At 43.6% G+C, this 27,997-nt stretch overlaps 2 protein-coding genes across 4 annotated transcripts; one reads left to right on the top strand and one right to left on the bottom strand.

The window, feature by feature from the left end:
• Window positions 1-1,785: 1,785 nt before the first annotated feature.
• Window positions 1,786-25,829, bottom strand: LOC110533657 (C2 domain-containing protein 2). 3 transcript variants are annotated; one of them, XM_090186378.1, is made up of 14 exons: window positions 24,503-25,675; window positions 24,024-24,119; window positions 22,304-22,423; window positions 20,406-20,507; window positions 20,072-20,188; window positions 19,391-19,471; window positions 18,661-18,772; window positions 15,221-15,329; window positions 14,920-14,984; window positions 13,185-13,306; window positions 12,488-12,668; window positions 11,763-12,007; window positions 11,105-11,393; window positions 1,786-3,232 (listed from the first exon to the last, which is right to left on the bottom strand). In XM_090186378.1, the coding sequence occupies exons 1-14, from the start codon at window positions 24,776-24,778 to the stop codon at window positions 2,982-2,984; spliced, it is 2,166 nt and encodes a 721-aa protein (XP_090042504.1). In that variant the 5' UTR covers window positions 24,779-25,675; the 3' UTR covers window positions 1,786-2,981. The 3 variants fall into 3 exon arrangements, 2 of the variants coding, with proteins under 2 accessions (XP_090042504.1, XP_021473761.3); XM_021618086.3 differs by lacking the exon at window positions 19,391-19,471 and having other exon boundaries at window positions 24,503-25,829; XR_016483653.1 differs by lacking the exon at window positions 13,185-13,306 and having other exon boundaries at window positions 2,128-3,232.
• On the top strand, window positions 25,690-27,963 carry LOC110533658 (autophagy-related protein 101). Its single transcript, XM_021618087.3, has 2 exons — window positions 25,690-26,577; window positions 26,727-27,963. Exons 1-2 carry the CDS (start codon window positions 26,326-26,328, stop codon window positions 27,126-27,128), a joined length of 654 nt encoding a protein of 217 aa, XP_021473762.1. The 5' UTR covers window positions 25,690-26,325; the 3' UTR covers window positions 27,129-27,963.
• The last annotated feature ends 34 nt before the right edge of the window (window positions 27,964-27,997 follow it).

Raw genomic sequence — 27,997 nt, forward strand, 5'->3', positions numbered from 1 at the left:
ACTGACCAGGTGAATCAAGTTGAAAGCTATGAACCCTTATTTCTATCACTTGTTAAATCTAATTCAATCAGTTAAGACGAAGAAGCAGAGACCAGTTAAAATAATGATTTTTAAGCTTTGAGACATGCATTGTGTATGTGTGCCATTCAGAAGGTGAATGGGCAAGACGAAACACTTAAGTGCCTTTGAACGGGGTTTTGTAGTAGGTGCCATACGCACCGGTTTGTGTCTGGAACTGCAACGCTGCTGGGTGTTTCTTGTTCAAAAGTTTCCCGTGTGTATCAAGAATGCTCAACCACCCAAAGAACATCCAGCCAACTTGACAACTGTGGGAAGCAATGGAGTAAACACGGGCCAGCATCCCTGTGGAAAGCTTTCGACACCTTGCAGAGTCCATGTCCCGATGAATTGAGGCTGTTCCGAGGGCAAAAAATATGATATTGGTGGAGTTGTCAACACCATTCACTCCTTTGGTCCACCTTCCATTAGATCCCATCAGGTTGCCCTTACTACCCTCTGATTGGACAAGGGTCCAGGTTGGCCACCAGTAGTTCTTCTCATGGTTTAGAAGGCCATACATACAGAATGTTTCAATAATGATGCAAAAAAACTGTAAACTTAAATCAAACAAAAAAATGATCTCATGAAATGGCATGAAGGTGAAAGTTATTCAAATTAGCTCCACCCAAACAGATATACTCCCTGTCAAATATTTCTGCTTCAAAAAAAGGTGAGGGTGAAGGAAGAGCAGGAGGAAGGGAGATAAAGACAAAGTTTTCCCAACCAGTAGTGTATGATTCACGGATCGGGAAGTGGGATCTCTCAGTCAGTGCAAGGTGGTAGGGGTGGAGGCGGCATGGGGAGCTGGAGGACTAGAGGGGAAGAAGCGAGTGGTAGGGGTGGTGAAGTGGGGAGCTGGAGGACTAGAGGGGAAGAAGCGAGTGGTAGGGGTGGTGGAGTGGGGGGCTGGAGGACTAGAGGAGGGGAAGAAGTGAGTGGTAGGGGTGGTGGAGTGGGGGGCTGGAGGACTAGAGGAGGGGAAGAAGTGAGTGGTAGGGGTGGTGGAGTGGGGGGCTGGAGGACTAGAGGAGGGGAAGAAGCGTGTGGTAAGGGTGTTGGAGTGGGGGGCTGGAGGACTAGAGGAGGGGAAGAAGCAGGTGGATGGGATGGTGGAGTGGGGGGCTGGAGGACTAGAGGAGGGGAAGAAGTGAGTGGTAGGGGTGGTGAAGTGGGGGGCTGGAGGACTAGAGGAGGGGAAGAAGCGAGTGGTAGGGGTGGTGGAGTGGGGGGCTGGAGGACTAGAGGAGGGGAAGAAGCGGGTGGTAAGGGTGTTGGAGTGGGGGGCTGGAGGACTAGAGGAGGGGAAGAAGCAGGTGGATGGGATGGTGGAGTGGGGGGCTGGAGGACTAGAGGAGGGGAAGAAGCGGGTGGTAAGGGTGTTGGAGTGGGGGGCTGGAGGACTAGAGGAGGAGAAGAAGCAGGTTGTAGGGGTGGTGGAGTGGGGTGCTGGAGGACTAGAGGAGGGGAAGAAGCGGGTGGTTGGGATGGTGGAGTGGGGGGCTGGAGGACTAGAGGAGGGGAAGAAGCAGGTGGTAAGGGTGGTGGAGTGGGGGACTGGAGGACTAGAGGAGGGGAAGAAGCAGGTGGTAAGGGTGGTGGAGTAGGGGACTGGAGGACTAGAGGAGGGGAAGAAGCGGGTGGTAAGGGTGTTGGAGTGGGGGGCTGGAGGACTAGAGGAGGAGAAGAAGCAGGTTGTAGGGGTGGTGGAGTGGGGTGCTGGAGGACTAGAGGAGGGGAAGAAGCGGGTGGTTGGGATGGTGGAGTGGGGGGCTGGAGGACTAGAGGAGGGGAAGAAGCAGGTGGTAAGGGTGGTGGAGTAGGGGACTGGAGGACTAGAGGAGGGGAAGAAGCGGGTGGTAGGGGTGGTGGAGTGGGGGGCTGGAGGACTAGAGGAGGGGAAGAAGCGGGTGGTAGGGGTGGTGGAGTGGGGGGCTGGAGGACTAGAGGAGGGGAAGAAGCGGGTGGTTGGGATGGTGGAGTGGGGGGCTGGAGGACTAGAGGAGGGGAAGAAGCAGGTGGTAAGGGTGGTGGAGTGGGGGACTGGAGGACTAGAGGAGGGGAAGAAGCAGGTGGTAAGGGTGGTGGAGTAGGGGACTGGAGGACTAGAGGAGGGGAAGAAGCGGGTGGTAAGGGTGTTGGAGTGGGGGGCTGGAGGACTAGAGGAGGAGAAGAAGCAGGTTGTAGGGGTGGTGGAGTGGGGTGCTGGAGGACTAGAGGAGGGGAAGAAGCGGGTGGTTGGGATGGTGGAGTGGGGGGCTGGAGGACTAGAGGAGGAGAAGAAGCAGGTTGTAGGGGTGGTGGAGTGGGGTGCTGGAGGACTAGAGGAGGGGAAGAAGCGGGTGGTTGGGATGGTGGAGTGGGGGGCTGGAGGACTAGAGGAGGAGAAGAAGCAGGTTGTAGGGGTGGTGGAGTGGGGTGCTGGAGGACTAGAGGAGGGGAAGAAGCGGGTGGTAGGGGTGGTGGAGTGGGGGGCTGGAGGACTAGAGGAGGGGAAGAAGCGGGTGGTAGGGGTGGTGGAGTGGGGGGCTGGAAGACTAGAGGAGGGGAAGAAGCGGGTGGTAGGGGTGGTGGAGTGGGGGGCTGGAGGACTAGAGGAGGGGAAGAAGCGGGTGGTAGGGGTGGTGGAGTGGGGGGCTGGAGGACTAGAGGAGGGGAAGAAGTGGGTGGTAGGGGTGGTGGAGTGGGGGGCTGGAGGACTAGAGGAGGGGAAGAAGCGGGTGGTAGGGGTGGTGGAGTGGGGGGCTGGAGGACTAGAGGAGGGGAAGAAGCGGGTGGTAGGGGTGGTGGAGTGGGGGGCTGGAGGACTAAAGAAGGGGTTAGAGGTGGTAGGAGTGGCGGCGTGGGGGGCTGGAGGACTAAAGAAGGGGTTAGAGGTGGTAGGAGTGGCAGCGTAGGGGGCTCCAGAACTATTGGAGGGAGAGTCAGGCTGCGTGTTGTTCCTCCAGGGTGGGAGTGGATGTCTGGGTTGTGGAGCCGTTGGCTTTGCTCTTGCTCTTCGGCAGCAGCTTGCGGTTCAACATCCGGCTGAAAGTGGCTGTGCGTTTCTCTCGGTCCACCGTCACAGGTTGCTCCAAGTACACCAGGTCGTTGTGCGACTGGCTCATACCCGGGTCCTTGCACTGGCGGCGCCGGCGGAAGAACAGCTTGGCACTCTTTTGCAGGAAGCCGCCTCCTGGTGGGAGGAAGAGGAGAAAACAAGACGAGGTTGTCGTAAATTAATATAATTCAACAATAACTGAAATTGTGTCATCTACATAGCCGCAGGAAGTAGTTTGGTGATGGGGTTGCTGTGTTTTGGGGGTGGCAGTGGTGTCAGTTCGGCTAAACCTCGGGTATGGCAAAGTGGGGTGTAGAAATACATCCACCAGTTGAAGCTCATTTACTGTACTTCACCAAATAGCATTATAGAGTTTTAAAATTGTGTAGAAGAGCAAAAACAAAATGTCTCTCAGACATTACCACCCCTATATGAGCTTTATATTTGGTTTCAAGGTCTGCGGAATAGCCTGTACAACGTACTACTCAAACTCATCATACATACTGTAGGCTACATTGACTCATTTATCCTACTTGTGGAGCAGTGCATTCACTGCAGAATGACAGATGCAAAATACAAGCTATCAATGCCCACTAAATACCGACATCAATGTGAAAGTAACCAGAGCATAAAACAGCTGACGCGAATGCAAACTATGCCAGATAAATTCTATACATGCACTGAAATAAAAGGCACACATAGGAATGACTTAGCCTACAACCGGGAAGGACACACAGACAAACAAATTCGACCAAGGAATGAAGAAAAATCTACACATTAAGGACGTGCCTGTGATTCAGCACCGCTTAATGGACAGCGCCTCGGTACAGATAGGCATAGTGGAGATCCATGGGGTGTGGCTGAACGGACAGCGTCTCTGTCTAGTAGCCAGCTAGAATAAGGCTATTCAGTTTGTGGGCAGTTAGACATTAACTGGGCACAGTCGAGTAGCCTACAATGCTTATATGAAAACCATCAGAGTGACAGGTGGAAATGCATTATACCAGAGGCAGGCAGGCTAAAGGTAGGGATGCAGGCAGAGGATGATGATGTTGGTCTACATCAAGAAGTTAAAAAAGCCCAACTAGGTAATCATTAATTATTTACAATTCCTCAATTATCGTTCTGTCACTGCAAGACAATGCACATTTGTTATAGCCTACAAGTGTTAATGTCTTTGAAGCCAAAAAGACATATACAGTGCATTCGGAAAGTATTCAGACCGCTTGACTTTTTACACATTTTGTTATGTTACAACCTTCTTCTAAAATGTATTAAAACGGTTGATTCCCCCTTCATAAATCTACAAACAATACCCCATAATTACAAAGCAAAAACTGGTATAAACATTTTTGGAAATGTATTAATAAAAAATTTAAATATCACATTTACATAAGTATTCAGACCCTTTACTCAGTACTTTGTTGAAGCACCTTTGGAGGCAATTACCGCCTCTATTCTTCTTGGGTATAACTCTACAAGCTTGGCACACCTGTATTTGGGGAATTTCTCCCAATCTTCTCTGCAGATCCTCTCAAGCTCTGTCAGGTTGGATGGGGAGCATCGCTTCACAGCTATTTCCAGGTCTCTCCAGAGATGTTTGATCAGGTTCAAGTCCGGGCTCTGGCTGGGCCACTCATGGACATTCAGAGACTTGTCCCGAATCCACTCCTGCACGGTCTTGGCTGTGTGCTTAGGGTTGTTGTCTTTTTGGAAGGCAAACCTTCGTCTCAGTCTGAGGTCCTGAGCAGGTTTCCAAGGATTTCTTTGTACTTTGCTCTGTTCATCTTTCGCTCGATCCTGACTCGTCTCCCAGTCCTTGAAAAACATCCCCACAGCAAGTTGCTGCCACCATCATGCTTCACCGTAGGGATGGTGCCACATTTCCTCCAGACGTGCCGCTTAGCATTCAGGACAAAGAGTTCAATCTTGGTTTCATCAGACCAGAGAATCTTGTTTTCATGGTCTGAGAGTCTTTAGGTGACTTTTGGCAAACTCCAAGCAGGCGGTCACGGGCCTTTTCCTGAGTAGTTGCTTCCGTCTGGCCACTCTACCATAAAGGCCTGATTGGTGGAGTGCTGCAGAGATGGGAGAACCTTCCAGAAGGACAACCATCTCCACAGAGGAACTCTGGAGCTCTGTCAGAGGGACCATCTGATTCTTGGCCACCTCCCTGACCAAGGCCCTTGTCCCCCGATTGCTCAGTTTGGCCGGGTGGCCAGCTCTAGGAAGAGTCTCATCGTCACTCAATGCCCAAGTTAACCTCCACTGTACTCACATCCTACCATACCCTTGTCTGTATATTAGGACTTGAATCTATTCTTCCACGCCCAGAAACGTTCTCCTTTTACTCTCTGTTCCGAACGCACTAGACGACCAGTTCTTATAGCATTTAGCCTTCAGCCGTACCCGTATCCTACTCTGTTCCTCTGGTTATGTAGAGGTTAACCCAGGCCCTGCAGCACCTAGCTCCACTCCCATTCCCCAGGTGATCTCATTTGTTGACTTCTGTAACCGTAAAAGCATTAGTATCATGCATGTTAACACTATAAGCCTCCTCCCTAAGTTTGTTTTATTCACTGCTTTAGCACTCTCTGCCAACCCAGATGTCCTAGGCATGCTTGAATCCTGGCTTAGGAAGGCCACGAAAAATCCTGACATTTCCATTCCCAACAATAACATTTTCCAACAAGATAGAACTGCCAAATGGGGCGGAGTTGCAATCTACTGCAGAGATAGCTTGCAGAGTTCTGTCATACTATCCAGGTCTATGCCCAAACAATTCGAGCTTCTACTTTAAAAAAAATTCACCTTTCCAAAAACAAATCTCTCACCGTTGCCGCTTGTTATAGACCACCTTCAGCCCTCAGCTTTGCCCTGGACACCATATGTGAATTGACTGCCCCCCATCCATCTTCAGAGTTCGTACTGTGATGAGACCTAAACTGGGACATGCTTAACACCCCGGCCGACCTACAATCTAAGCTAGATGCCCTCATTCTCACACACATTATCAAGGAACCTACCAGGTACAACCTTAAATCCGTAACCATGGGCACCCTGTTTGATATCATCCTGACCAACTTGCCTTCTAAATACACCTCTGCTGTCTTCAACCAGGATCTTAGTGATCACTGCCTCATTGCCTGTGTGTGTAATGGGTCCGCGGTCAAACAACCACCCCTCATCACTGTCAAACACTCCCTAAAACACTTCAGCAAACAGGCCTTTCTAATCGACCTGGCCTATGTATCCTGGAAGGATACTGACCTCATCCTGTCAGTAGAGGATGCCTGGTTGCTTTTTAAAAGTGATTTCCTCTCCATCTTAAATAAGCATGCCCCATTCAAAAAATGTAGAACTAACAGATATAGCCCTTGGTTCACCCCAGACTTGACAGCCCTTGACCAGCACAATATCATCCTGTGGTGTTCTGCATTAGCATCGAATAGCACACGCAATATGCAACTTTTCAGGGAAGTCAGGAACCAGTATACTCAGTCAGTTAGGAAAGTTAAGGCTAGCTTTTAGTAACAGAAATATTCATCCTGTAGCACAAATTTCAAAAGGTTTTGGGACACTGTAAAGTCCATGGAGAATAAGAGCACCTCCTCCCAGCTGCCCACTGCACTGAGGATAGGAAACATTGTCACCACCAAAAAATCTACAACAATTGATAATTTCAATAAGCATTTTTCTACGTATGGCTACCCATACCTCGGCCAACATCTCAGCACCCCCTGTAGCAACTTGCACACTAAAGTTGTTACTAAAGCCCCATATACTACCCACCACTGCGACCTGTACGCTCTCGTTGGCTGGCCCTCACTACATATTCGTCGCAAAACTCACTGGCTCCAGGCCATCTATAGGTCTATGCTAGGTAATGCCCCGCCTTATCTCAGCTCACTGGTCACCATAGCAACACCCACCCGTAGTACGAGCTCCAGCAGGTATATTTCACTGGTCATCCCCAAAGCCAACACTTCCTTTGGCCGCCTTTCCTTCCAGTTCTCTGCTGCCAATGACTGGAACAAATTGCAAAAATCACTGAAGCAGGAGTCTTATATCTCCCTTTCTAACTTTAAGCATCAGCTGTCAGCTTACTGATCACTGTACACAGCCAATCTGTAATTAGCACACCCAACTACCTCATCCCCATATTATTACTTACCCTGTTGTGGGGGAGGAGCCGTAAGTTACTGTGAGCGAGTGAAACGGGAAGCAGTGAGGAGGGAGAGACAGCAACCAACCAAGCAAGCCAACTTGTGTTATTGTAGACTAATAGCTACCATAGCGAGGTTATTTATCATAAAATATGATTACATAGTACCCGTCTTGACTGCATCATACCGGGAGATGCTAATTAAGCTCCCTCTCTCTCCTTTTTCAACATTTTGTTACGATACAGACTTATTCTAAAATTGATTAAAAAAAAATGTAAAAAATGGTCATCAATCTACACACAATATCCCATAATGACAAAGTGAAAAAAGGTTTAGTAATGTTGCTAATTGATTAAAAAATAAAAATACCTTATGAAAATAAGTATTTAGACCCTTTGCTATGAGAGTCTAAATTGAGCTCAGGTGCATCCTATTTCCATTAATCATCCTTGAGATGTTTCTACAACTTGATTGGAGTCCACCTGTGGTACAATCAATTGATTGGACATGATATGGAAAGGCACACACCGGTCTATATAAGTCCCACATGCATGTCAGAGCGAAAACCAAGCAATGAGGCCGAAGGAATTGTCTGTTGAGCTCCGAGACAGGATTGTGTCAAGGCACAGATCTGGAGAAGGGTATCCAAAATGTCTGCAGCATTGAAGGTCCCCAAGAATACAGTGGCCTCCATCATTCTTAAATGGAAGTTTGGAACCACCAAGACTCTTCCTAGAGCTGGCCACCCAGCAAAACTGAGCAATCAGGGAAGAAGGGCCTTGGTCAGGTCAGGGAGGTGACCAAGAACCTGATGGTCACTCTGACAGAGCGCCAGAGTTCCTCTGTAGATATGGGAGAACCTTCCAGAAGGACAACCATCTCTGCATCACTCCACCAAACAGCCATTTATTGTATAGTGGCCAGACAGAAGCCACTCCTCGGGAAAAGGCACATGACAGCCCACTTGGAGTTTGCCAAAAGGCACCTAAAGGACTCTCAGACCATGAGAAATAAGATTCTCTGGTCTGATGAAACCAAGGTTGAACTCTTTGGCCTGAATGCCAAGTGTCACATCTGGAGGAAACCTGGCACCCTCCCTACAGTAAAGCATGGTGGTGGCAGCATCAAACTGTGGAGATCTTTTTCCGTGGCAAGAACTGGAAGACTAGTCAGGATCGAGGGAAAGATGAACAAAGCAAAGTACAGAGAGATCCTTGATGAAAACCTTAGACTGGGGTGAAGTTTCACCTTCCAACAGGACAACAATCCTAACCACATAGCCAAGACAACGCAGGAGTGGCTTTGGGACAAGTCTCTGAATGTCCATGAGTGGCCCAGCCAGAGCACGGACTTGAACCTGATCTAATATCTCTGGAGTGACCTGAAAATAGTTGTGCAGCGATGCTCCCCATCAAACCTGACAGTTTGAGAGGATCTGCAGAGAATGGGAGTAACTTCCCAAATACAGGTTTGCCAAGCTTGTAGTGTCATACCCAAGAAGAATCGAGGCTATATTGCCACCAAAAGGTCTGAGTAAAGGGTCTGAATACTTACACAAATGTGATATTTTATTTATTTACTTTGTATTTATTTACTTTTGTATGCTTTGTCATTATGGGTATTGTGTGTAGATTTATGAAAGAAAAAACTTTTTATGGCTGCAGGGGCAGTATTGAGTAGCTTGGATGAAAAGGTGCCCATTGTAAACGGCCAGCTCCTCAGTCTCAGTTGCTAATATATGCATATTATTATTAGTATTGGATAGAAAACACTCTGAAGTTTCTAAAACTGAATTATGTCTGAGTATAACATAACTCATATTGCAGGCAAAAACCTGAGAAATTCCACTTCCTGTTTGTATTTTTTCTGGGGGTGGCAGATTTTCTACCAAGCTCTCATTGAAATTACAGCGAGATATTGATGAGTTTTCACTTCCTACGCCTTCCACTAGATGTCAACAGTCAATAGAACTTTGTCTGATGACTAATGTGAAGGGGGGGGGGGGGGTCGAATGAGACAGGAAATAGTCACCACTGCCACGAGTTGACCAAGCTTTCACCATGCGCGTTCACAGGGAAAGGACCTGCGTTCCACCGGTCATCTGAAGTCATTCTAACTCTCCGGTTGGAATGTTATTCAAGATATATGTAAACAACATTCTAAAGATTGATTCAGTACACCGTTTGACATGTTTCTACTGACTGTTACGGAACTTTTGGACATGGTATTTTCTGGTTTCTGTTGACTCCAACATGGCGGCTAATTTGGCTGTTCTGAGCTCCGTCTCAGATTATTGCATGGGTTGCTTTTTCCATAAACCTTTTTTGAAATCTGACACAGCAGTTGCATTAAGGAGAGGTATATCTATAATTTCATGTTTCTAACTTGTATTATCATCTACATTTATGATGAGTATTTCTGTTGAAACGATGTGGCTATGCAAAATCACTTGACGTTTTTGGAACTAGTGAATCTAATACACCAATGTAAACTCAGATTTTTCGATATAAATATGAACTTTATCAAACAAAACATGCATGTATTGTGTAACATGAAGTCCTATGAGTGTCATTTGATGAAGATAATTCAAGTTCAGTGATTCATTTTCTCTCTATTTCTGCTTTTTGTGAATGCTATATTTCGCTGGAAAATGGCTGTGCTTATTGTGGTTTGGTGGAGACCTAACATAATCGTTTGTAGTGCTTTTGCTGAAAAGCATATTTGAAATCAGACACTTTGGTGGGATTAACAACAAGATGAACTTTAAAATGATATAAGACACATGTATGTTTTAGGAATTGTAATTATGAGATTTCTGTGGTTTGAATTTGGCGCCCTCTATTTTCACTGGTAGTTGTCATATCGATCCCGTTAGCGGGATTGCAGCCATAACAAGTTAATACATTTTTAAATAAAGCTGTAACGTAACAAAATGTGGAAAAGGTCAAGGGGTCTGAATACTTTCCGAATGCACTGTAGTTCCAAGTTGGCTAGACTTGAAATATAAATATGAGCGGGCTACTCACCAGCATGTGGACTTGCTTGAAAGATTGTTTATGAAACCTGTGTTAATTTTCTGTTATGCCTGCTACAAGAAGTTAGTCATTATTAGTGAATGTGCATTATGCACGGTTCTAGTTAAATTTGTAACAAAAAACACATTTTAATAGACAGACTTGAAAGCCAGATCAGTGATTATTGCAAAAAAGGATATCATTTCACAAACCGGAAATTCTTTAGATCAATGAAAATGCAGTGTATTTGACCTTTAATTGTACAACAAAGCTTATTTAGAGAAAACATTATTTTTTTAAGTGTGATATTGTGATTCGTTAAGATATGAATTTTAGTCCATATTGCCCAGCCCCAACTCTGGTCTTGACAAATAGCACCGACCTTGATAGAAGTGCACCTAAAACTGCTCCTACAACGCAGCTTGGAGCTTTTGCAGCCTAAAAGATGTTATACCATCTGGAGGAAAATGTGAATGTCACATTTCATAGATGGATAGCATGCTAGTCTAGTCACTACTGTACCAAGCTACTAACAGCTGCTTGTGAGGTAACTTACTCTTCAGGAAAACATTTCTGGTTAGCAATGGTATCCTCTTTAAGATGGCAAAGAATAAAGAGACAAGGGAAGGGTGGAGATAGGAGGAAGGAAAAATGAGAAGACTGGAGTGGTGACCAGGATCATAAGGACTTGAGTAGAGTAAGAGCATTACCAAAGTGATATGCCCGGTAGAATATTGTAGGAGAGAATAAGGCTAAAAATAGACAACAATAAGATCTTAAAGATTTGCCACAGTGCCGGCATAGGGCACCATCCCATAAACTCTCACCCCTGCTCTTTTTGGAGCCCGACTCTGAGATGCAGAGGGACATGGAGGTTTTATCTGCATTTCTGTCTGGGTCCTCTTCTGCTTGGCTTGCCTGCTGGGCTTGAGCCTGGACAACTCCACTGGGGCCCTCCTGGGGTTCTGACCACGCCTCCGGGAGGTTGCTACTGGCTCCTACTACTGAAGCAGTCGCCAGAGAAATCTCCTGAGAACCCTGCTCCGACATGGAGGCATCCATCGCAGCAGCGTAGCCCACCATCAATGCCATCTCATCATCCTGAGAAAGAGGGGTCTAAGAAATGGAGTACAGAATAGAAAACCCACTCTTAACATTTAAAAAAGAAGAGCTGAAAAGCCTCTAAGAGGTAGAGAATAGCCTAGCGGTTAGAAAAAAAACTGTTGCTCTGCCCTCGAGCAAGGCACTTAACTCTAATTGCTCCAGGGTCGCCATCAATAATGGTGATGATTAATGATGAACATTTGCATTCCACACTTGTGCAGGTTACCCACTTGCTAATGCAGTGAAAATGGGCAAATATAAGCATCCCCTATTTGACCTTTGGAGTGTACTGCCGAGCTGCTCCATATGGTATGCCTTTGAGTTCAAGTGTCTTTGGGTTTCAGAAAATCCCTAACCAAATCTTACGTATTATTATGGTACCTTGGCCACTCCTGAGATGATGATGGTGCTCTTCTTGACCGGGGACTTGAGCTTCTGCTTGGCTGACTCGTGGAGCTGGCGGATGGCGGCCTCTGCCACAGGATCGGACCCATTGAGCATAAGCAGCTCTGTGTCGGAAGAGGACAGGGCCTTACTCCCCATCGTCCCCAGCATGGATGGCTGCTCTGACACCCTCCGAGACGACAGCTTGGACTTGGTGCCGCTGGGAGGCTTCAAGGGGGTCTCTGAAAACATACAAGATCTCTTGGATAAGATCCTCATCATTTTATTGACATTAATACCGGTAACTGCATTCTATACATTTTATTTAAAATAAGCTGAGCTCATCTCCTGTAAGCAACATCTCATAGTAATGCCTAGACAAGAGGCAGTCGTCATGTGTTGAAAAAAAGTCCAAAAGCCTCAACATCAAAGCCCCAGAGAATAGTTGTCGATAGTATGTGGACAAGGACTATATTACCTCCAAATTATTGCCTTATATTTACATTTTAGTCATTTAGCAGACAGAGCGACTTACAGGAGCAATTCAGGTTAAGTGCCTTGCTCAAGGGCACATTAACATATTTTCCATCTAATTGCCCAGGATTCGAACCAGCGACCTTTCGGTAATTGGCCCAAAGCTCTTAACCTCTAGGCTACCTGCTGTCATACTTTTGGGGTTCCATCTTAAACGTTAATTGTATTGTTAAAGACTCAATACGTACGCTGGGTGGGATTTTTGCTCAGTCCAGGCAGTAGTGGTCGAGCTGGTTTACTCTTCACTGCAGTGATTGTGGTGACCACAGTACCGCAGGGCATGACCGTGCGGTCCATTTCCACTCTCTTAGTGAGGGCTGGAGTAGGGGGCTGCCACGACCGCACCTCGCTAGGTTCCAAGTAGGTAAACTTGGGGACGAGAGAAAGGATGGAATGACATGATTCATTGTGTAAAACGGTAAGGTACTGGATATGAATTTGATATGTATTCAGAAGTTAAAATGTCCAAAGCAGATATTTTTATTTCTATATCAAATCATTTCTGGGTAACAATTAAGTAACTTACTATGAATCTTTTCAATAAAATGGCCAAAAAGAAACAAAAATAGCTTCTTAGCTAAGAACAATTTGACAAGCAAGAATTTTGCTAAGACGGCCTGGGAGTGAGGAGCGGAAAACTAGCTGTTACTGGCAGAGAGGTTTGGAACTCTTTCTTATTGGTCTGTTAACCAACTTACCACCTGGTGATGTCACCAGGCAGGTCAAAACTCCATCCTACCAAAACAGGCTGACATTTCAGGTGGTCTTTTTTCACAGCTCTTACAGTAAAAGGGCATTATCATAATGTTCACAATATTATTCCCACCTCAGAGTGGAAATATATATAAAAAACACACTGGGCCTTAAAAAAGGCAGTTATCTTGCCTCAGCAGTAAGTGACCCAGTCACTTGGTCTTTGTCTTTGGATATGAGGGCAAATGTTTGCTGTCCTTTGGGTTGCTTCTTCACCAGATGAAAAGGCACAGACACTTGACCCATTAAGGAGTCTGTCAGGAAGACAACACATGCCAATCAGTTTGCTATAACAAGACTTCATACATACAGTTGAAGTCGGAAGTTTACATACACTTAGGTTGGAGTCATAAACTCGTTTTTCAACCACTCCAAATTTCTTGTTAACAAACTATAGTTTTGGCAAGTCGTTTAGGACATCTACTTTGTGCATGAAACAAGTAATTTTTCCAACAATTGTTTACAGACAGATTATTTCACTTATAATTCACTGTATCACAATTCCAGTGGGTCAGAAGTTTACATACACTAAGTTGACTGTGCCTTTAAACAGCTTGGAAAATTCCAGAAAATTATGTCATGGCTTTAGAAGCTTCTGATAGGCAAATTGACATCAATTGAGTCATTTGGAGGTGTACCCGTGGATGTATTTCAAGGTCTACCTTCAAACTCAGTGCCTCTTTGTTTGACATCATAGGAAAATCAAAAGAACAGCCAAGACCTCAGAAAAAAAATGGTAGACCTCCACAAGTCTGGATCATCCTTGGGAGCAATTTCCAAACACCTGAAGGTACCACGTTCATCTGTACAAACAATAGTACGCAAGTATAAACACCATGGGACCACGCAGCTGTCATACCACTCAGGAAGGAGACGCAGTCGGTCTCCTAGAGATGAACATACTTTGGTACGAAAAGTGTAAATCAATCCCAGAACAGCAGTAAAGGACCTTGTGAAGATGCTGGAGGAAACAGGTACAAAAGTATCTATATCCACAGTAAAACGAGTCCTATATCGACATAACCTGAAAGGCCACTAAGCAAGGAAGAAGCCACTGCTCCAAAACGGCCATAAAAAAGCCAGACTACAGTTTGCAACTGCACATGGGGACAAAGACAGTACTTTTTGGAGAAATGTCCTCTGGTCCGATGAAACAAAAATAGAACTGTTTGGCCATAATGACCATCGTTATGTTGGGAGGGAAAAGGGGGAGGCTTGCAAGCTGAAGAACACCATCCCAATCGTGAAGCATGGGGGTGGCAGCATCATGTTGTGGGGGTGCTTTGCTGCAGGAGGGACTAGTGCACTTCACAAAATAGATAGCATACTTCCAAAGTTGTGGCAAAATGGCTTAAGTACAACAAAGTCAAGGTATTGGAGTGGCCATCACAAAGCCCTGACCTCAATTCTATAGAAAATTTGTGGAAGGAACTGAAAATGCTACCAAATATTAATTGAGCGTATGTAAACTTCTGACCCAGTGGGAATGTGATGAAATAAATAAAAACTGAAATAAATAATTCTCTCTACTATTATTCTGACATTTCACATTCTTAAAATAAAGTGGTGATCTAACTGACCTAAGACAGGGAATTTTTACTAGGATTAAATGTCAGTAATTGTGAAAAACAGAGTTTAAATGTATGTAAACTTCCGACTTTAACTGTATAATTTTGCTCACAAACAACAATTAAGTCAGTGTATGAGTAAAATGACAACATTAAGGCTATCAGACATATTTTAAGGGTGATAAAAAGCTTCAATTGTTCTTAAATTCAAATATTGTGGGTGTGCATCAGATATACTATTAGTATCCTTACCTCTCCCTGTGACTAAATTTAGAGATACAAAACAAATATATACTTACTCTCCTGAGGTTTCCCATCATCCAGCAGCTGAATATTGAGCTCTTTTGATCGTCCATTCAGCTCACTTGGTGAGAAAAAGAGGAACATTTACAAAACTGAGGACGAGCAACAGGAAGACTGAGGGAGCGAGAGGGACTGTGGGTTGGATATTATGCGACTGAGTGGCAAGTGTTTACTAAGAGATTGATCTCACATGTCACTATAATGTCTACTAGCTTCATTTTTTATTTCCATATAAAAAGGGCTCTGTAAAGACTCTCTGGCAGCAGCAGTAGCAGTGGATCTCGAGTCTGGACTCACAAGATGAAGGGCTGGTCCCAGGCTGGGCTGGCTGTGTTTTGTAGGACTGAAGTGGAGAGTTTCTGTGGAGGGTCGTCTAGCTGCAGCACACACAGGGGATTCATTCTGCCTGCGAAGTGCAAACAACAGAAGAGGAGTTCAACAGAAATGCACAGCCCCATACAAATCAAACATTGGGGTTGATTGGTACAGTACACTGACAACCCAAGTCATGAGCATTATAATGTTTGAACATTAGATTAAGTCGACGTTCAAGTAATTGTTGGAAAACTAAATAAAATGGTTTATTTTACCTTTATTTAACTAGGCAAGTCAGTTAAGAACAAATTCTTATTTTCAATGACGGCCTGGGAACAGTGGGTGAACGGCCTTGTTCAGGGGGAGAACGACAGATTTGTACGTTGTCAGCTAGGGTATTTGAACTTGCAACCTTTCGATTACTAGTCCAACACTAACACTCTAACCACTAGGCAACGCTGCCGCCTCATTGTAATTGACGTTGGATGTCTGAACCTACAGTATTAGAATGAGTTCATTCTATTTCTATGGTCTGAACACCTTAGTTTAGGCATAAACATTTTTTGGGGCATTACTGCTATTAGCCTATAGAAATGCATGGAATAAAAGATTCACTACATGGAACATATTTTAGATTCTTCAAAGTAGCCACCTTTTGCCTTGATGACAGCTTTGCACACTCTTGGCATTCTCTAAACCAGCTTCATTAGGAATGCTTTTCCAACAGTCTTGAAGGAGTTCCCACATATGCTGAATACTTGTTGGCTGCTTTTCCTTTACTCCGCGGTCCAACTCATCCCAAATCATCTCAGTTGGGTTGAGGTCGGGGTGATTGTGGAGGTCAGGTCATCTGATGCAGCACTCCATCACTCTCTTCTTGGCCAAATAGCCCTTACACAGCCTGGAGGTGTGTTTTAGGTCATTGTCCTGTTGAAAAACAAATTATATCCCATCTGTTTTTTGCGTAGTGGGACTAGTGTATCGCTGCAGAATGCTGTGGTAGACATTCTGGTTAAGTGTGCCTTGAATTCTAAATAAATCACGACAGTGTCACCAGCAAAGCACCCCCAAACCATCACACCTCCTCCATGGTGGGAACCACACACGCGGAGATCATCCGTTCACCTATTCTGTGTCTCACAAAGACACGGTGGTTGGAACCAAAATAAATCTCCAATTTGGACTCATCAGATCAAAGGACAGATTTCCACCACTCTAATGTCCATTGCTCGTGTTTCTTGGCCCAAGCAAGTATCTTCTTACTGGTGTCTTTTAGTAGTGGTTTCTTTGCAGCAATTCAACCATGAAAGCCTGATTCACGCAGTCTCCTCTGAACAGTTGATGTTGAGATGTGTCTGTTACTTGAACACTGTGAAGCATTTATTTGGGCTGCAATTTCTGAGGCTGGTAACTCTAATGAACTTATCCTCTGCAGCAGAGGTACCTCTGGGTTTTCCTATCCTGTGGCGGTCCTCATGGGAGCCAGTCATCATAGAGTTTGATGGTTTTTGCGATTGCACTTGAAGAAACTTTAAAAGTTATCAACATTTTCCGGATTGACTGACCTTCATGTCATAAAGTAATGATGGACTGTCATTTCTCTTTGCTTATTTGCACTGTTCTTGCCATAATATGGACTTGGTCTTTTACCAAATAGGGCTATCTTCTGTATACCACCCATAGAGTACCTTGTCACAACCCAACTGATTGGCTCAAATGCACTGAGGAAAGAAATTCCACCAATTAAGTTAAGGCACACCTGTTAATTGAAATGCCTTCCAGGTCACTACATCATGAAGCGGGTTGAGAGAATGCCAAGACTGTGCAAAGCTGTCATCAAGACAAAGGGTGGCTACTTTGAAGAATCTGTCATATAAAATATATTTTGATTTCTTTAACACTTTTTTGGTTACAACATTATTCCATAGTGTTGAGGTCTTCACTATTATTCTACAATGTAGAAAATTGTACAAATAAAGAAAAACCCTTGAATGAGTAGGTGTGTCCAAACTTTTGACTGGTACTGTATATATTTTGGGACATGTATTCAACCCCATATTTTAGGCACTAAACTATATCCATACATATACACTTCCATTAATTTGTTTAACTGGTCTTGTTCCCAGTCGTGAAAATTTCCAAAGGGTCATAATGGTTTGTAAGCCAAACCGTATGGACGCTACAGATGTTTTCGTGAGAAGACCGATTTTCGGGATGTCTCATGGTCTGAAAAACAGATTTAGCTCTGCCACCTATCACTGCAGATGCGGAAGGGAGATATTGGCGGGTGAGGTAGATTGAGAAGCACCAAAAAACAGATCTCTCTGGCTGAAACAGATGGACTGATGTTTTTTATTGTTATGTAAATTAGATTTTCTCAGGGCTGCCAGAAATTGCAGAAGGGTTAATAGCAAGATAGTTACTTGTAGTGACAGTACATTTACATTGAGTGTACAAAACATTAGGAACACTTTCTCTTTCCATGACAGACTGGCCAGGTGAATCCAGGTGAAAGCTAAGATACCTTATTGATGTCACTTATTAAATTCACTTCAAATCAATCAATTAAAGAGGAGACAAGTTAGAGGGATTTTTAAACCTGGAAACAATTGAAACATGGATTGCGTATATGTGCCATTCAGAGGGTGAATGGGCATGACAAAATATTTAAGTGCCTTTGAACAGGGTATGGTAGTAGGTACCAGGCAGGTTTGAATGCATCAAGAACTGCAACGCTGCTGGGTTTATCCAGCCAACTTGACACAACTGTGGGAAGAATTCAAATCAACATCGGCCAGCATCCACGTGGAACGCTTTTGACACCTTGTAGAGTCCATGCACGAACGAATTGAGGCTGTTCTAAGGAAAAAGGGGGGTGAAACTCAATATTAGAAATATCAGTGTACATGTCAATGGCTGAGATAAAGTCAGTCTGGCTATCAGGCTTGTAACAATGAATAATGTATCAACTGGTGGAGACACAAGTTGCCCTGGCTATTGCATAGCTGCTGCCTCCTTGGCTTTATGCCACACTGCACATTTCAACAATAAACCCTATCAGCATAGTTGTCCTCTTAGCTTTAATGAAAAAGAAGCAACAGGGGAGAGAAGTGCTGAACACTACACATCTAATTATCAACAGTAATGTATACAGGGAGAGATGCTCTTCTCTCTCCCTGCTGTGGATGATGATCTGCAGCTCTGACAGCCCTGCTACTGTAGGCGAGTTTGGAACCACATTGAGTAGGCTTCAATGGGTTCAACTGATGTCAGAAAATAACAAGTCTCAGCAGCTTCTTGGGGTTCATGCTACTGTTATCTCTGCTGGCAGCCACCTCAACATGAGGCACATGTGGCGCTGTAGCAACACTTCATTGTTTTGCCCATGTTTTCATGGTTGAACCAGGTTATGATCCAGTTACCTGCAGCACCGTCCTCCTGCTCCTTACATGTCACTCGGATATTCTTCACCAGCAGCTTCCAGTCGTGAGCGCGGGGGGGCTTGGGTGGTGATGTCACCTGCTTACAGGCCTCCTAGAGAAGCGGACAGAGAACATGCCGATATTAGGTACTACCATATATTATATAGTGGAGAGAAGTGTAGAGCTACAGGGTGTGCATGCTTTTGTTCCAGCCCAGCATTAACACACCTGACTCAGGAACGCGTGGTGTGGAGACTAAGCAACCTAACTATGTTGATATACAGCACTGCTGCATATCAGGCAATCTATCAATAGAGAGGTATAGAAATGGCCAACAGGTGACAGGAGCACAATGTGCTGACAGGGTGCATTTGTTGTTGTATGTCTTCGACAGGTTGACACAAGAGGGAAAATGTATTCATGTCCAGTCTTGTCAAAATATTCCCGTACTGTCCTGATTCTGCAAAAGTTCTATAAACCCGGAACTTTCCTGTCCCGTCCCGATAAAATCCCTCCCATCCCGAACTTGTTCTCAACTGGCCTACCTGGTTAAATAAAGGTGAAATAAAAAAAAGGGTCTTCCAAATGGACGATGACCCCAAGCACACTTCCAATGCTGTGGCAAAATGGCATAAGGACAACAAAGTCAAGGTATTGGAGTGGCATTCACAAAGCCCTGACCTCAATCCCATAGAAAATGTGTGGTTTGCGAGCAAGGAGGCATACAAACCTGACTCCGAAACACCAGCTCTGTCAGAAGGAATGGGCCAAAATTCACCCAACTTATTGTGGGAAGCTTGTGGAAGGCTACCTGAAACATTTGACCCAAGTTAAACAATTTAAAGGCCATGCTTCCATACACTAATTTAGTGTATGTAAACTTCTGACCCACTGGGAATGTGATGAAAGAAATAAAAGCTTAAATAAATCACTCTCTACTATTATTGACATTTCACATTCTTAAAAGAAAGTGCTGATCCTGCCTGACTGACCCAAAACAGAGAATTTTTACTAGAACTAAATGTCAAGAATTGTGAAAAACTGTGTGTAAACTTTCGACTTCAACTGTACATAGACATGGAACATTAGTCACTTTAATAATGTTTACTCATTTCATATGTATATACTGTATTATATTCTACTGTATTTTAGTCAATGCCACTCCGACATTGCTGGCTACAACTGGAATGGGTTGATGGAAGGGGAAAATGACCATATATTTTACATTTCATTTTTATTAAGTAAACTATAATCGTTTTTTTTTTCCATTTTCACACATTGCATATTTCTATCTCCCCCCAAAAAAACAGTTTATAACTATTCCTGTACTGCCTGTTCCTTTGGTCTGTCGATCCTGTCCTGACCCACGGGAGTCCTGTTCCAGTGTCAAACTGTAATGTCTTCCTCTCACCTTGACCTCTGTGGCCTGAGCAGGCCTGCAACTCAGCATCACGGAGGGACGCGCCGCACACAGCAGCTGTCTCAGCACGTCCTTTACTGCAGCCACACTTGGGCCTGTGGCATTGTCCTGACAGACAAATGGATCAACACTCCACCATCACATCACTAGCAATCATCTCCATTACAGTTTGACTTGTCAGGACTGATGATTTTTGGAAACATCATAAAAAAATAAAACATGTTGAGGTTTGCAGTTTACCCTCAGGAAGTATTGAAGAACTTAGTTTTTCAAATGTTTGCCTTATATATATTTTATACCACAGACTGTGGGTTATGGGCCATACCTGTGTGAAGCTGGGGCTGAGCTGCAGGTCCCATGTCTCCAGATGGGACACCCCCCAGCCCACCCAGACCTCTCCTTCAGCCTCCCTTATCTGCAAGTCCAACTGGGGAACAGAGGGCAACAGAAAGGCCATGAGCAACAACACAGTTGTTATATTATCCCAAATACAAGCTTCACCCCTGCAGAGTGCAAGCCAACACAATGAGCTGTAATTGAGCAGTCCACCATAGAGAGAAAAAGAGCGTAAGTGAGAGAGAAGGAGAGTGAACGAGTGTGGGAGAGAGACAGACAGAGGGCTATGTGCTAGTGGGAGAGAGGACTGTGTGCTAGTGACTGGGGCATCCTGTCCCAGCATGCCTAGAATCCACTCTGACTGTACAGCCAACTATGTCATACTGGAAAAAGTGTAGGCCTTAGTGTTACATAAAGCACAGTACAAATGGAGTCAAGTAATGGTGAGTAAAGTACAGCAACCATATTTTGCCAGAAGCACTACTATTTCCATGGGAGACGTATCATCCATGTGTGGGAAAATGTTAACAAACACGGTATCATTATAGTAATGGGGAATGAATATAGCCTAGTGTCTTATGGTTTAGGAAAAAATACCTGAGAACAAAAGGATTCCATTTATAGTAGCCCATCACGTCAGTCACATGAAATGCCCCACTGCAATGATACTACAGTTGTGTTACAACTGTGTGGTTACACATGGCCAAAGTACACTAAGCTGCAAAAACCACAGAGCGTGTGAGTGAGGCAGAAAGAGAAACACACTGGCTCAATATACTGTTCAAATACATCTTTCACAATCACTCATAACAAGAACCATTCTAGTGTCAGTCAGTCGCAATGTGAAAAAGGATGAACATATTTCAAAAGGCCTGCCCCCAGGACTTTTCCAGAACAAACTGAAGGAGGGGAGGGAGTATGAAAAAAAATAACAATAGCCTCCCTCTACCCCTCCCAAATACAACAACCAATCCAAAACCCTAACAAAAGGTGTCCTGACCAAACCAAACCTAGTCCTGGCTTTAGATTTTTTTTTACCTCTCACCGGACTTGTATTTATGACAGGATCAGGCCCACAACGAGGCCACCAGATTTATTTTAAAAAATAGCTTTAATTTAATTGGGTTAACTTCAACAGCCACTTACTAGCCGTGCATTTGCAACCGCTTAACAACTAGCTCAATAACTTAGACGGGATGGAAGCTTACAGAGCTTTATGTAATATACCCACAACACACACTCCGGCTGTCTTTCTCACTTTCATGATGTTCAATATGAAACCACAAGTAGTACTAGGCCACAGCAAGCAACCTAGAGGGAAAAACCAGCAGAGGGAAAGGCTAAATTGCTAAACATTACGGTTGAGCCCGAGTCAGAGATTTGACTTTAAATGGTGCCCAGTTACGGGCGATGCTAATAAAATGGATGTATCAAGCCATCTCTACCTTGTTTAACATGAAAGAGGGAACATTTCTCAACATCACTTTTTAGGTGAGAAATTATTCTTACTTTCTCTCTTCTCCAATGACAAAAGTGGAGGTAGTAGGAAAAATGGGGCACCTTTACCAAGAAGGGGCTCCTATACCTCCTCCGGTATTTTACATTAGAAAGACAGTGATTAAAATAAGATTTCCAGGACATCTTCCAACCTCTAGGCCCTCGCCTTTTAATCCGATTCTCATAGCAGGAGCAAAGCTATGCTGAAGTGTGTCATGTTCAATAAATCACAGAGCTTCCTCCATTAAGACAACACAGGGAGAGAACCAGGAGCCCCCCCTCTCTCTTCCTCACTCTACCTTTGTTTGTCTAAAGCATCGCTCCAATAGAGATGGGATGGGAAAGATGTTAGCTGCAGATGTAGTGAACATAACTGTTGTGTTCCTTTACCTGCACTTCAAGTGGCGATATCTTCATGCTGTACCTACAGGGCACTCCTGGAGACATAGCTGATGGTGATGCACTGAGGGAGAACTGAAGCCTGTCCCCGACAACCTTGCATTGTGCCACCTTGGGGAAGACAAGACAGCATACAGTTACAATAGTACCGTACAATAATCAAGGTTACACAAAAAAAATACTATTTGAGGTAAAAAGGTGCTTGATGCTAAACATGCCCAACCATAATTGTGGTATTCTTGCAAAGTACATACATGGTTCACATTCAGACTTGTTTACCTGGTTTTCCTCAATGTGTGTGTGTTAATGTTGTATTACTAGTTCAGTGTGTGACAACAATCAACTTGAAAGCTCCAAACATGAAGTATGTCATCATACTGCCCATTTCTCCTAGCAGGACCATCCTCATCATCACTTCCCTCATCTCCTTAGTGTTGATTAGTACTGGGCTGGCTATAAGGAGACAGCAACTAAGCTTCTTACTGCACACTCACTAATGCAGGCAGGTCAAGGATAAGCCTTTGTTTACCAAAGTCTCTAAAAACAAAGAAGCAGCATCTGGATCTTGCATATTACAGAAAATCCTAAACAAAAAAAATTGAGCAGGCATTTAAAAGGTGCAATGTGTAGAACTCACTTCAACATTTCCTGGTTGCTAAAATTCTAATAGCTCTCCGAATTTCAGTTTTTGACAAAACAAACAAGTGCAGAGAATGATTGTACCATCTAAACCGCTGTGAAATGTGTTTTCAATAACCAAAAATATTGTATTTTCAGTCGTTTGATACTGGTGTACAAAACCGAAAATGTAAAAGATGCAAAAACAAAACTTAACAATGGTAATCATAGAAATAGCACACACAGAACAGATATACTGCATTTTAGACTTGCTTTCAATGAAAAGGTCAGATCTATAACTCACGTCTAGGTGAATTTGGTCAGGTCGCCAAAAAAGTTACATATTGCAGCTTAAATAACAGACTAGTCCATCTGAAAAACCCTGCTTTGCTTTTCTTTCCATACAAAATCTGCTAATGCTATTGGTGAAAATATTATTGATTTACTGAGAAGGTATAAAAACAGTGAGAATTCTCTTCACCTTTTTAGAAGAGGTGCTGGTTATATGAGGATCCCATAAACTTGGAGCTGGAGAGGAGGTCGTAAAAATGTGCTATTGGCTCTGGCCAGACAATTTAAGGCGAGGAGGAAAATGTTTGGAAGTGCCAGTGAAGCTAATGGACATTGTGTGAATCAGAATATTGGCCACTGCGGACCTGAAATTAAGTTAAAAGGCTGCAGCACCAATAGAGCACTGCCATTGACATTGAATTACAGTGGAAGATTCGATTGACTATAGAGGCTGGTTATGACATTAGGGCACATTGATTAGGAAATGGCAACAGCATAAATGCTTTCTTTACTAACTGTAGTTAGTGTTTAAGAGGCCTCCACTGTCAAACTAAAAACAACTGCAAAACTATTTCAGTGGCTGTAGGCGGAGGACGACGCTGCACTGGGTTCAACAATGACCCAATTGATCCAGATTCCTCCTCTTACCTCAAACTTGATTTTAATCAGGAAAATAAGCATTTAGAAACAACAATGAACATATCTGAACTATACGGAATCATGTACTGAGCTTTTCATTCTGTGTGCAATTTGTTGCTAGCCATTCGATGAGAGCCAGTCTGAGACATGGATTTTATCTTACCTTCTGACCAGCAGATTTTTTAAAGCTGGACACTTGGCCAACCACCAGCTCTGATGACTGAAGGCTCTCCTCTTCAAATGTTAGTTGCACTGGGCTCTGTGTGAGTTAGGAGTACCTGGGTCAGGTGGTGGTCAGCAAAAAGCTATACCCCAACAACTGACATTATCTCAACATTAAAAGAGTCACAGAACAGGTTACAAATGGATCATGTTTACAATTTGGTATGAGATGAAAAGGTTGTTGACACTGGATTCTGTGAAGGTGATTTCTTCTACTACGAGGCTCATCTGTGTGCTCAGGTCTTGTTTCATTTAATACAGATCCTGTATTCATTCATATGTTGTTTGTTCTGGTATAGAGGATTCTTTCTAACGTCTGTCACTGCCTTTCTTATTCATTTATTTAGCTACAGGCAACTTGTGTAAATCCATAGTAATTTGGAAAGTTAAATAAACTAGTGTATGGGTCATGGGACTCACCCCAGACTTCCTCGATTCGTCATTCAACGCTCTGCACCAAGCAACTCTCCATTGACTTTTCCAGCTTTTCAGTGACAGCGCCCATCCCAACAGAGCGTCCGCTTCCTCCGAAACCGCATTGTTTTGCTCAGGCTTCTGTATCCGTAGATCGTCGTAAAAATACTGTATTAGATACAGTATCAATGTAATGCTGGATGCAATGAACAGTGTTACCATGCAAAGCCACTGCAAGTCTCCCAAAACAGAATTTGAAAGGGGACTTTCTGGGTCAGTCATCCTCAGCAACTGACTTAAATAGCTGGCCAGCTATTTATTTAACTAATGACAATATTGTCTCTTGACAGTAAGACCAGCACAAAAACATGGTCTGATGCGCTTTTGAATTAAGTCCCCGTCATTCAAGACAATGAAGTTAGCTAACGTTTGCCATCTGAGTTATGGATCCAGCTATATTAGCAATGAGAGCAAGTCTTGTCAACAAGTTCAACCACTGAACAAGTAACTCTATGCAATGTTAGCCTCTTATATGGTCAATAATATCGTGGTTACTGATGGAGGCTCAACATCCAACTAAAATATCCCAAGATCAGTAACTATAGACTTAAAGGAAGTCTATAAAACTGCAGTAGAAAGCTAGGTAGCTAACAAGCAAGCAATATAAATGGTTTCCTTAAAGTTAATGCAAGTAACTTAGCTACCTACTAAATAACGGAGCATTGAGTAAGTTAGACCAAGCAAGTTCGAGCAAGCTCCACTCATTTCTAACGTTAGCTGCACACCATTGTATGTCTGTGTTTGCTAGCTAGCCCCTAGCATTGCTAGCCAACAGTAGTAAGTCAGCTAACTACACATAACGACGAGCTTTTCATAAAAATTGGCTAGGTAGGATCAGACCTTTCTCTCATTTAGATTACAAGTCAACGGTAGCTAATTTAGCAAGTTATCTAGCTAGCTAATATCACGTAGTCCAAAATGTAATGTCAATGAATCGTTTTTGCCGTCCATGGCGTAAAGCCAAGTGAAAGTTATTCGTGGCTTCAAACGACGAAACAAATGTATTATTTTTGTGAAGTCCTTATCTATAAAGCCCCATCACACGCTTGAAGACCATCTCCGATACCGTCGATGACCGAAATCGAAAAATTGCAAATGTCATGTGATGTGGCATGAACTGCTATTCCCAGAGTGCATAGCGATACCTTAAAGTGTCCATGTGCGCATTGCTTTCATCTATACTCTAGTGGGTTTTCCCAAACTTTCAATTGTATCTTCAAATACATTTTAATTTCTAAGAAAAATCAGCGTTTTTGTGTAGAAATAACTGCAATTACATAGCTTTTATTGATAGTTTCTGACTTATAGCTACTTGTATCTTATACACGTGTTGTTACATTGCTGGGGTATAAGAAAGGATACACGGTTCGGATTGGTCCACAGTTTTCCCAACGTGTTTACAGAAGTAGTTCCTCCCCTTTTTAGTAGGACAACGAAATTGCAGTTTGTGTGTCAGCATGTTGTTATTAATAAATACTTATAAAGAACATAGCTAGCAACAACACATTTTCTACACATGTTGCAATATTCAACAAGTCAGTCTAAAAGTAACGTGTTCTCTTGATAACCATCGAGCTTGCCACAGGAAACTAACGTTTGCTGCGTTAGTAGCTAGTTAGCTACTCACAATAACTAGCAGTAACGTTAGCTAGCTAGCTTGTGTTGATGTTTAGCCCAGTTTTATGGAACGTGAACAACAGTTGAAGGGTGTGCTGGAATAGCGAATTCCCCCATATATTCCATCTGTCTCTGTGGGGAAGCAGATCACCATGAACTGCCGTTCGGAGGCTCTAGAAGTGTCGGTGGAGGGAAGACAGGTGGACGAGGCCATGTTGGCTCTGTTGCACACTATCTTACTGCATCGCAGCACTGGGAAATTTCACTACAAGAAAGAGGGCACCTACTCCATTGGTACTGTTGGCACACAGGACATTGACTGCGATTTTATTGATTTCAGTTTTGTTCGTGTTTCTTCCGATGAGCTTGACAGGGCCATCAGGAAAGCAGTAGGAGAATTCAAGGTAGGCCTATATGATGACGGATTGTTTGTTGAAATGTATAGATATTATCCAGTAAAACGTATAGCTAGATATTATATGAGTTATGTTATAACTATACTTGTAATTTATTGGCATCCATTGACCTCTGGAATCTATATTGTGCTTTACAGGATGCCATGGGCAATGGGACAGATGGAATGGGACAAATCTCACTGGAGTTCTACCAGAAAAAAAAGTCCCGCTGGCCTTTCTCTGATGAGTGTATTCCCTGGGAGGTCTGGAGCATCAAGGTCAATGTCGTCAACCTGGCCAACGAGCAGGAGAGACAGATCTGCCGGGAGAAAGTGGGTGAGAAGCTGGGTGAGAAGGTGATCAACATCGTGGAGGTGATCAACCGGCACGAGTACCTACCCAAGATGCCCACCCAGTCGGAAGCTGACAATGTGTTTGACACCAGCCTCAAAGATGTCCAGCCTTACCTGTACAAAATCACTTTTCAGATCACTGATACGCTGGGCACCTCAGTGAGCACCACCATGAGAAGGCTAATAAAAGACACCTTAGCACTGTGAAGTCACCTCAAAATGATGTGCATCTTAAAACATGGCTGTGGGTAGCCTGGTTCCAAATCGTTTGGGCTGCCGTGTCAACTCTTATGGTTGTGACCATAGGATGACCATAGAAGTTGGCAAGAAAACACAAACAGATCTGGGACCAGGCTAAATTGTGGGCTTTATTGACTATGGGATGTAATTGCTTCATTGACATGGGCATTTGCAGGCCCGTGGGTCTTAACTATTAGTTAGTACGCTAGAAGTACAACCACCCAATGTCTAATCAGAAAGTAAAATCAGTTTATTTTTTATAATTTTTTTATTTGACCTTTATTTAACCAGGTAGGCTAGTTGAGAACAAATTCTCATTTACAACTGTGACCTGGCCAAGATAAAGCAAAGCAGTGCGACATAAACAACACAGAGTTACACATGGAATAAACAAACACAGTCAATAACACAATAGAAAAAGTATATATACAGTGTGTGCAAATGAGGTAAGCAGTGTGTGCACATTTGTAAGCAGTCATTTTACAATCCTGGTTATCAATGCCTACCCTTTCTCTAAATGCCTTTGTCAACACTGAAACATGACCTTTCACATCTGATAGTACAGAGTATAACATTGTCAAGTACCATTTTTGCTTTTAGGTTTTTTGTATGAACAAAGTGCTACAAGTAACATGTCTGTCTGAAACAGGTTTTCATTTAATAACTGCTTCATGGAAGTTTTAATTATCTTTTCAAGTAATTGTAAAGTAATTTTCTGATTTATGTTTGACATTTGCTCCTAAGAAAATGATGTGAAGAAAGATGTTTCACTTTTGAAAATAAAATGTATCACCTGAATTAATTTCACATTCTTAATTGTTATTTTAGAAAACCAC

Source organism: Oncorhynchus mykiss, chromosome 10, assembly GCF_057628025.1.
Source record: "Oncorhynchus mykiss isolate SJ-2025 chromosome 10, ASM5762802v1, whole genome shotgun sequence".
Taxonomy (NCBI): Eukaryota; Metazoa; Chordata; class Actinopteri; order Salmoniformes; family Salmonidae; genus Oncorhynchus; species Oncorhynchus mykiss.

Excerpts from the sequence above, each read along its gene's own strand:
- LOC110533657 (XM_090186378.1), bottom strand. The coding sequence starts at position 24,778 with ATGACTGACCCAGAAAGTCCCCTTTCAAATTCTGTTTTGGGAGACTTG. Across the intron at positions 18,773-19,390 it reads AGCTGGTGTTTCGGAGTCAG|GAGGCCTGTAAGCAGGTGAC; the intron begins GTTTGTATGCCT and ends CCGCTTCTCTAG. Across the intron at positions 13,307-14,919 it reads TGATGGGAAACCTCAGGAGA|ACTCCTTAATGGGTCAAGTG; the intron begins GTAAGTATATAT and ends TCTTCCTGACAG.
- LOC110533658 (XM_021618087.3), top strand. The coding sequence starts at position 26,326 with ATGAACTGCCGTTCGGAGGCTCTAGAAGTGTCGGTGGAGGGAAGACAG. Across the intron at positions 26,578-26,726 it reads AAGCAGTAGGAGAATTCAAG|GATGCCATGGGCAATGGGAC; the intron begins GTAGGCCTATAT and ends TGTGCTTTACAG.